The following is a 9,608-nucleotide window of genomic DNA, read 5'->3' on the forward strand; positions in this document are numbered from 1 at the left end:
CTTCTTCTTTTTTTTTTTTTTTTAAATTAATTAATTAATTAATTTGACTGCACTGGGTCTTAGTTATGGCACGCCAATCTTTAGTTGCGGCACGCGTGTGGCATCTAGTTCCCTGACCAGGGATTGAACCCATGCCCCCTGCATTGGGATCGTGGAGGCTTAACCACTGGACCACCAGGGAAGTCCCGGGGACTGACTTCTCATGGCCAGAAAGTGGCAGAAGTGATGCTGCCTGACTTCTAAGGCTGAGTCAGGAAAAGAGATATAGCTTCTGCCAGGTCTCTTTGGACAGTGGCTCTGGAAGCCCCAGGCTTCTGGGGACTTTGGGGGAGACAGAGGTGACATGAGTGCCCGGGGCTGGTGTGTGCTCCTCGGTGAGTGGGAAGGCTACGACCAAGGCTGCTGTGTGGACGGCGGCCTGGCAGCCCCAGCTGCTCCAGCCTCCGCTGGTCGAGTCCCCTCAGGCCAGCTCCAGACACGTGAGGGAAGCAGCCTTGGGAGGACCTGGCCCACCCCCATCTGACTGCGACCCCATGAGACACTCAGAGTGAGAAGTGGTCAGCTGAGCCCAGTCATCCCAAGACCCAGGAGCAAATAAATGAGCATTACTGTTTGAAGCCCCCATTTGGGGGTGGTCTGTTCTGCAGCAACAGACAAATGGAACAGAAACCTGCCCAATCGATCCCTTGGACCCACGTGGATCAAAAAGTGAAATTAAAATGAAATTAGCAGATGGTTTGATGAAGGTCTCCCGCTCCCGCTAAGCTCAGGAGGGCTGGGGCTGTGCCTGCCTCGTCCGCTGCCGTGTCCCCAGCTCTTGTAATAACTCGGGGCTCCTAGAAGCTCCTAGAAGGTGCTCCATCAACAAGGATGAAGTCCTGAGAGAGTTGGCAACCTTACCAGGGACTCGGGCCAGCTCCTTACCTCCACCATGGTCTGGTTCCCCCTCAGCGCCAGGAGCATGCAGGGTCCCAGCTTGTTTTCTGCCAGGGAGAGCAGGAACTTTTTGGTCTTGTAACAGGAGCCCATGAGGATGTGCACCTGTGAGGAGAGATGGGCCAGGTGAAGGGCAGTGACCGCGTGGGCTGTGGCCCGCGGGGCCTGCCTTCTCCATGCTACAAGGATCGTGAGACCAGAAGACACTGATCAGACACACCCCACACCCAGTCTGGACACTGCATCTGCAACGATCACCAGACTCTCCCTGGAGGATTCAAAGGACCCCCTCCCTGACACCGGCTCCCATGTGGATGAACCTCGAGGACACTGTGCTGCGTGAAGTAAGCCAGTCACAGAAGGACGTATCCTGTAGGGTCCCACTCATGGGAGGGACCTAGGGTCAGACTACAGAGACAGAAAGGAGAAGTGGGGGTGGGGTGGGGTGTCGGGGCTGGGGGAGGGCGTGGGGAGTTAGTGTTTATAGCGGGGACAGTTTCAGTTTGGGAAGATGAAAGTTTGGACATGGATGGTGGTGGTGACTGCAGAACACTGTCGGTGCACTTGATGCTACAGAACTGTACACTTAAAAACGGTTCAGGTGGGCAGAAATTAACACAACATTGTAAATCAACTATACTTCGATAAAAATATTTAAAAAAATGGTTAAGGTGGTAAGATTTATGTTATATATGTTTTACCTCCGCTCCGTACACACACACAAAAGCCCCCTCTCCCGGCCCCCTCGGGACTCTGCTGACATCTGGCCCTGTGGGTCTTGGCACTGTCAGACCTGGTGGAAACGTCTCGGCAGCCCCTGCTTAGGGTGCACAGGCCCACCCCTCACACGCAGGGTAGGGAACAGTACGGAGCCCCGTCTGCCCTTCCCAAGCCCCCTGTGAGTCCCAAAGGTATCCTGAGTGATTGCCTGCCCCAGAAACCCAAGAACTGGCAAATTCTGCTCCATCTTGGGTTATTTGCAGGGCGGCCATTAAGAAAAGTGTGTTTCTTTCTGGTGCATCTGGAGATGGGTGCCCAAGGGCAAGGGTCCCCAACCAACAACTGGGAGGCCCAAACACCTGGTGTGCTCTCCCCCTGACTTCACGTTAGAGCAAATGCCCTTCTGCGGTTGGAAACGGCAGCCTAATCAAGGGGACCTCATCCGTGCCATGTGTCTCCATGGAAACGACACATCACCATCCAGGGGCTGCCTGCTTCCTTCCCCACGTATATTCTTTTCTGCTCCATCACCAACAACTCTGGCATACAAATGCAATCTCTCAGGCTGGGGAGCTGCCAGCTCCGACTTCTCTCTCTCACAGTCCCCGCACCAAGGGGCGGGCGGTGGGGGGGGGACCACGGGGCGTTGCCATGGTGAAGCTGTGACATCAGAGCAGAGAAGCCTGTGAGAGGTGGTGCAGGCAGGCAAGGCCAGCATTTCCAGGACACACAGGGCACTCAAAGGGGACACGTCAGGCAGCAGGCGAGGAGTGGAGAGCAAGTGCGTAAGGAAAGGAAGCTAAAAATAAGCCCCTTCCCAGAGAGGATCCAGAGGCAGTGCTGGGGTCTGTCGTCACTGCGCAAACACTGCCAAGTTCACTGCGGAGAGCGTTATGAGCTGCTCACCCCACTGAACGGGCTGCCCAGTAGGGGTGAGAATAACCACACCCGTCACTTCTGCGCACTCACTGTGCGCTAGGCCCTGGCCCGGTGCCTCGCATATATTATCACAGGCAATCACCATGGTAATCCCGAGACGCCAGGACTACGCTCCTCGTTTCACAGACGAGGAAACCAAAGCCCCGAGAGGCAAGTTACTGATCCGAGGTCATCAGGCTAGCGTGTAGCAGGGCTGCAACCTTAGCCACGGCTGGCCTAGGCTTGCGCCTTTCTCAAGCTCTGGAACGTGAGTGACTGTGCAACGGAGTTGGTTTTGTCAGCAAGCGGGCTAGGTGAGGTTGCCGGCCGCCTAGAGGAGCATCTGCCCTGGGGAAGGGGCATCTGTGCCTCCTTTCACAAGATGGACACTCTTTGCTACTGGAAGAAGGGCCGGCCCTGGACAGCATGGGCCTGGCCGAGGGAGGAACTTGGAGGCCGGAGGCCTGTGTGACCTCAGGCAAGCCACTGCACCTCTCTGTGCCCGTTTCCACACAGAGGTAGTTAAGGGATAGGGCTGCCGTGAAGATGAAGAAAGACCGTGCATGTGAGGTGTCGGTCACAGTGCACAAGGAAAGTATCAGGAGTCACCAAGGATGCGGTTATTGGTCTGGTGATCTCAGATGCCTCATCTCCAAGGTGGGCCGGTCATCCTGACCTTGGCGTATCGGGGCAAGGATCAGACGAGCTGGCGGATGGATCTGCAGCACCTTCTAGGATACCTGTGCCCATTACGCGCTCAGTCCCTTGAACAAAGCAACGCGCTGCGGTGAACCCGATGAGCTTGGGCAGTTAACACCTGTAACGTCTGGAAGATGGGGTAATAGGAAGTGCCCCTCGTCACGCTGCTGGGGGAGCCTTTGGCTCAGGGCCTGCTCAGGTAAGAGATGAGGAAGTGACACCCGTGGCCGGCGTCACCATCACCATCTTCATCACCGGCGTCCTCTCGGCCTGGAAATTCCAGCGCTGGCCCCAGCGGGCTCGGGGCGGCTCTCTCACTGGTCAGGGGAGGGGAAGCCAATGTGCCCGCCCGTGGCTCCGGCCACTCCCACCCCCGCCCCTCACGTACCATGCTGGCGAACAGCTCCCCGTCGTCGTCGCAGGCCACCCCTCCAGGGCTGTAGAGCTGAAACCAGCCGTCCTTGCCGGCTCGCACGCTCAGCAGGCACGAGTGGACCTGCCGCAGGGGGAGAGCGCTTGGTCAGCCCCCGCAAACCCATGACGACGGTGGCCCACGATCCACACACACGCAAACGGCAAAGGCCCAGACAAGTCCCACAGTTAAGGAACTGGTTTAACTTAGTTTAGTCCAGACCCGTCCAGCCTTCTACTAAATTCCACGGAAGGCCTTTTGGGAAAAACTCTGATATCCATAAACAGGGGAACTCCAGCTCCTCGGGATGCAGGGCCGGGCCCTGGCTTGTTTAGTTGCCCTGAATAAAGCAAGTCTGTGGCCAAGCTGGGGTAGAGAGGCGCAAAGGGACCTCTGTGCCGCTCTCTCCTGCACCTTTGATGGGGGCATTTTTTTCTCCTTTCTCTGTCTGGGTCTCTGTCCCCCTCTCTGTGTCTCCAATTCCTCTCTCTCTGCTCTCGTTTCTCCCTGAACCTCAGGCCCACTCCCTCACTTTTGAGGCGTTTGTCCCTCGACCCCTGGGGGTCTGCCTGCTTCACCCTCATGGGTGCTGTCCCCCGGCTTTGCCTCTGTCCCGCCGATCTCTCTCTCTCTCTCTCTCTCTCTCTCTCTCTCTCTCTCTCTCTCTCTCTCTCTCTCTCTCCTCTGGGACCCTGACATTCTCTCCTTAGGAGAAAGGGTCTCTGTCCAGAGTGGGGGGCAATTTCAGTGCTGCCCGAAGCAAAGCTCTCTCTGTGGCTCTCAGTTTCCTCCCCAGGGCTCCGCGCGTCTGTGCGTGGGTGGCGTGTGTGCAAACACGTGTACACATGTGGGAGGAATTCCACATCCAGCCCCGGCCCCGCTGTAATTGCAGAGAGAGAGTGAAGGACGAGCTCCTGCCAAGAGTCACTTACTTACAGGTATTCACTTGATCACAACCCACGCACAAGTAAACAGAATGCAGGGGCGGCAGGGCTTTGACTTTTCCCTCTGAGTTGCCAGACTATCGGACGCTAACTTAGTTACTTCAAAGAAACGAGGAAGCAAGAGTACGAAACTCTGTTCAACAGATACAGCAGAGGATCTATAAGCAAACAACTATGGCTCCATCTGGGAGGGAGACGGTGGGAGGGCAGAGGAGTGAGGGAGAGGGGAGAGGGCAAGAGAAGCAGGAGAGGAAATCAGAGCAGGAGGCGGGCGGAAGCGGGGGGCACGGCTGGCAAGAGGGGCCTGCTGGGGGGCCGTGTCCTCAGCAGCCTCCTGGGTGTTACCCAGGCTGGGAAGTTTCCCTCCTGGCACTTGGCACTGCCGCTCTGCTCTGGGATGCAGCTGGTACCACTTTTATTCATCAACTTCAAAGTCGGTGTCTGAAATGAAGCCTCACTTTCCAGGGGAATTCTGAGACTCTGCCTTCACGCACGGCGAGGGATGGCTCAGGTTTAAGAACGGAGACCGTCGCTGGTACCCAGACGTTTAAAACCTCCCTGTCTACGGCTTCTGCCTGAGGATCGCTTTTGTAGTCAGGTGTAGAATCATGGTGTTTTAGAACTAGATCCTTCTAGATCCTTCTCGAACCAGGCTTTATAGTGTGGCCTCTTTAGAATATACTCTGGCTCCACCGAGAATAACTCCCTCCCTCATCCTCCGGCTCTGCCGGGGGTGCAACGTGTCCACCTCTGTCCCTGCCAGACTCCGTGTGCACAGAGAAGGGGCCTGAGCGCCTCAGGGCAGCCCCGCCTGGCCCACTGTGCACGCTGCAGAGCTGGCCCCTTCTGGAGCCTAACTCTCCCTGGGTGAGGGTCGGGCCTCGGCCAATGTACCAGTTGTGTGATCTCGGGCACGTAACCCCAGTTTTCTCAACTCTAAAAGGAGGGTAATTCCAATGTAAAATGGGGATGATGGTAGCACCTAGTCATAGGGTTGTTGTGAGGGTTAAACGAGAAAACGCATGTGCCTGACGCGGCGTGAGCACCCAGTGAAGGCTGTTGCTGTCATTACAGTGATGCAATGGGAGAATGGCTGGGGTGGGTTCCCAGCCCACTCTGAGTCCTTGTTCACACACAGGGGCTCTGGGAGGGAAGGCTGCTGCCCTCTCCCTGAAGCCCAGCTGTTGGAGGGGCAGAGTGGCCCCTCGGGGAGGCCCTAGGCCACCATGCCCGGGAAATAAAACCTGGCTCAGATCCCAGCTCAGACATCTTCCCTGGCCTGCTGATACTCAGAACGGCAGGACCAGAGAGCATGAGCCGTATCTCAGAGGTGGTTAGGAGCCCCGGTGCCAGCCTGGCCCTAAATCATGGCCCGTGCCCTAAGGAGAAACAGCCGGTGGGAAACACCTCTGGGGAGCCTCAGTTTACAGTAAAACACTGACATCACGGGCCAGGATTGGACACGTGGGCTGGGGGCTGTGTTTATGCACAAGGCAAAGGAGCCTTTATAAACTGTTACGGATGCCCGCGGGGGCCAAGGGGGCCCTGACAGAGCCACATGCGCCCTGCTGCAGCCTGGACCGTGTGCCTGCGAGGGACAGGGAGGCCTCACCTCTTGTCGCGGGTCTTCGGCGAACCTCTGAATCACATACTTCAGTTCCCTGAAAGAGACGGGGCAGGGGCAGAGTCATGCCCAGGGTCCTGGCTGGGGTGGGCCAGGATGGGGGGCTGAGGACAGAGCTGCGGGGGGGCGGGGCACCGGCTGAGCTGGCGGGATCAGGAGACGCCTGGACGGGCCTGGACACGCGTCTTGGGAGAACTTCTGGGAGGAGGCCATCCTTGCCTCCCAGAAGGCACGTTGACGAGGACGGGCCGGAAGGAGGGCTGGCTGCTGGGGGACGCCCGCAGGACAGAGGACACTCGTCCGGGAAGAAGGTAACAAGGGCGTTGCCCAAATACTCACTTGGTGAACTTCTCGTGTGCGAGAGCTCTGCAACAGAAACAAAGGGAAGACCGCAGTGAGCAGGGCGTTCGCAACAGCACAGTGACCCAGGGTCCTTCCTCTGGGGGCGGCAGGCTTTCTGCCGGATTCCAAGGATGAAGGGGAAGTTGAGCATGAAACACCGACATCGTGTCCCCACTGGACATGACATGGATCAGAGGAACGGGAACGGGCTGTGAGCTCCCCGGGCCCCTGCTTACTCTAAAAGGAGGGTAATTCTAATGTAAAATGGGGATGATGGTAGCACCTAGTCGTGAGCACCAGGCTCCAGAGTAAGCAGAAGCGGTGCCCCGGGGGGTGCACGTGAGCACATCTGCACGTGGGCACCAGGGACCCAGATGTGCTTGTGAACTGTTCCACCATTACGGCACGGCTGCGCTAATTACCACCACTCATCCGAGCGGCAACCGGGGACCCTTCTCAGGGCCAGTCGCCTCATGGGCCCACTGTCAGGTGTATCCCCGCAGCTGTGGGAACAGCGACTGCAGCCAATGACGCCACTGCTCTCAGGAGTCGGATTTCTCCAGTCTCAAATCCTGGGGGCTCCGGGGACCAGCCGGGGCCGGCAAATGGGGTAATTACTGAGTGTAATGCCCCCTCGGAGAGCTGAATTTCATAAACACAGAGCGCCTCCAGAGAGAGCCCGGGGCTGCCTCCTGGGGCCTGGCTTCTTCTCAGCTATCAGAACAGGCCTGCAGGCATTTTAGGGCCTGGTGATTTAGACAAAGCCTTCTCCTCAGGCCATTATCCACCAGAGAGTTTTCTCCCTATTTTCCCGTGAGAAATTCGTGAGAAATTCGATACTGGGATAAGGGCCGGAGAGACAAGGGTCCATTCCTGGCCCAGCTCACTGTGGGGCGTGAGCTAATCATCGTAATGGGGGTACTAAGGGAGCTTTCAGCATATGGCCGCGCAGCACACAAAGCCATTCCACAAGCGTTATGTCTGGATTTTTACTCTGGCCCTCGGGAGACGGGAGAGGCAGGTTTTCCTACGCCCATCTGACGCACAATAAACACCGCTGACGTGACCGCATGGGGGCTGGTGCGGAGGGCTTTGTACTCGTAGCTCAGGGAAGCCATCTAGCCATGCAAGCAGGTGATTTCCCCATTTTCGGGGGTGGGAGTGAGCCTCCTCGGGGTCCCACAGCTGAGGACCAACACCTCCATCTCCATCTCCCGCTGTCGTCTGTGGTGTCCCCCGGTGCGTCCCGTGACCTGATCGGTCCCCCTGCTAAGGCCGGGGTGGCCGATGGAGGTTGTCCTTTCAGGCCGGAGGGTGCCGGGGACGTGTGTGGGACTTACTCTTTGGGGAATGGAATGGGCTGAAGCAAGCTGGCCAGAGACGGTCTCCAGTCATCATAGTCAGACCTGGAACGAGAGGGGACGACGGTCAGGGCTGGTCTAGACGAGGGGCGGTTAATGGTGTGTTATCACACAGGGTCAAAGACAGGGCGAGAGTCTGGCAGACACCACGTGGCACCGACTCTGCTCTGGTCACCTCGGCTCCCAGGGGCCCCGAGGGACAAGCAGCTGGTGTCTGCAGTGTGGCTGCGAGGCCTGATAAGCCTCTCTGGAGACGACCCCGTGGCCGCCGAAGGGGCTAGTCACCCAGCTCCCCGGATTCCTCCTCCTTGCCACCACACCCAGGTTCCCAGACCCTCGTTCCTTCTATCTTCCAGGGCACGGAGGGCTGTCATGGGCTGAAACGTGTCCCCCTCAGATTCGTACGTTGAAGTCCTAACCCCAGGACCTGAGCCCAGGAAGAGGTGACTGAGGTAAAACGAGGTCATTAGGGTGGGTCCTAATCCAACCTGACTGGTGTCCTCGTAAGTGGAGACTAGGACACAGACACACACACAGGGATGACCACCTATAAGCCAAGCAGAGAGGGCCTCAGACAAAACCAACACTACCCACACCTTGATTCCACAGTTCCAGCCTCCAGAACTGTGAGAAAATACATTTCTGTTGTTTAAGCCCCTTGGTCTGTGCTGGAACCTGGCCTAAGCAGAGGACGGCCCCAGACCCCAGACTTAATTTGTGGTGGTCCTATGGGCCCGGGGCTCCCTGATGTATAGAATTCGCTGTTTTTTGTTTTGTTTTGTTTTGTTGGCACCGCCGTGCGGCTTGTGCGATCTTAGTTCCCCAGCCAGGGATCGAGCCTGTGCCCCCTGCGGTGGAAGCGTGGAGTCCTAACCACTGGACCACCAGGGAGGTCCCAGAATTCGCTGTTTTTCAACCTTCTTTTCATTCAGTTGGACCCCTCTGCCCCCCGCCGCCCCAAGGAGCCTTTTCAACATTTTCCTTAATTGCTCTCTAAGTACACTGTATCTGTTAATATGCTGTATGTCCGTCTCTACTTTATTCTAAAAAAGAGGAAGATCTTCTCACCCCCCAGAACAAATAATTCGCCCTCACCAACAATGCACAGTTTAGATAACCCCGGCGTAGGAACTGCTCCCACCCCTCCTTCCTCCAAATAAAGTGATGATAAAGTGGCAGCCTTCAGAATCCAGCTCACACCCTGGAGTGTTCCGAGGAAAGATGCAAACGCCGCCAGACACACAGAAAAGAATTCCCAGAAAAGCCTGCTGGCCTGAGATAAGTTCTGACAGTGGTAGCAGCTGAGGGTTACTAAGCACTTACCAGGCCAGGCAGTGGGCACAGCCCGGCTCACTTAGTCCTCAGAACAGGCACTTGAGGACAAGAGTATCGCACCTGCCCTACAGGTGAGAAAACAAGGCCCCTCGTGCCTCCTGAGTTCAAGCAGCTAGGACGCTCAGAGCAAGGATTCACAGCCAGGTCCTCGGACTCCAGTGCCCGAGGCTGGGTGTGTGCTTTATGCTACCCATGGGTGGATGGGCACCGGGAGCCCAAATCAGGACGTGGAGACAGACCCCTCTCGACCTCATACCTGCGGTCATTGATTTTTACAGCTGGCTTGTCTTCCCTCTAAACCCCTTCCCTCTTTCCCT

The 9,608-nt window shown here is 57.1% G+C and overlaps 1 protein-coding gene across 1 annotated transcript in view; it reads right to left on the reverse strand.

The window, feature by feature from the left end:
* Positions 1–9,608, reverse strand: part of CMIP (c-Maf inducing protein) — a 249,451-nt gene that overhangs the window by 7,250 nt on the left and 232,593 nt on the right. Inside the window, exons 11-15 of the mRNA XM_007452537.1 lie at positions 7,936–8,001; positions 6,593–6,619; positions 6,242–6,290; positions 3,662–3,769; positions 925–1,041 (exon numbers count right to left, since the gene is read on the reverse strand). Of these exons, the coding sequence (XP_007452599.1) occupies positions 925–1,041; positions 3,662–3,769; positions 6,242–6,290; positions 6,593–6,619; positions 7,936–8,001 (367 nt within the window). The remainder of the gene's footprint in view (positions 1–924; positions 1,042–3,661; positions 3,770–6,241; positions 6,291–6,592; positions 6,620–7,935; positions 8,002–9,608) is intronic.

The sequence above is a fragment of the Lipotes vexillifer genome, unplaced genomic scaffold (genome assembly GCF_000442215.2).
Source record: "Lipotes vexillifer unplaced genomic scaffold, Lipotes_vexillifer_v1.1 scaffold443, whole genome shotgun sequence".
Lineage (NCBI taxonomy): Eukaryota > Metazoa > Chordata > Mammalia > Artiodactyla > Lipotidae > Lipotes > Lipotes vexillifer.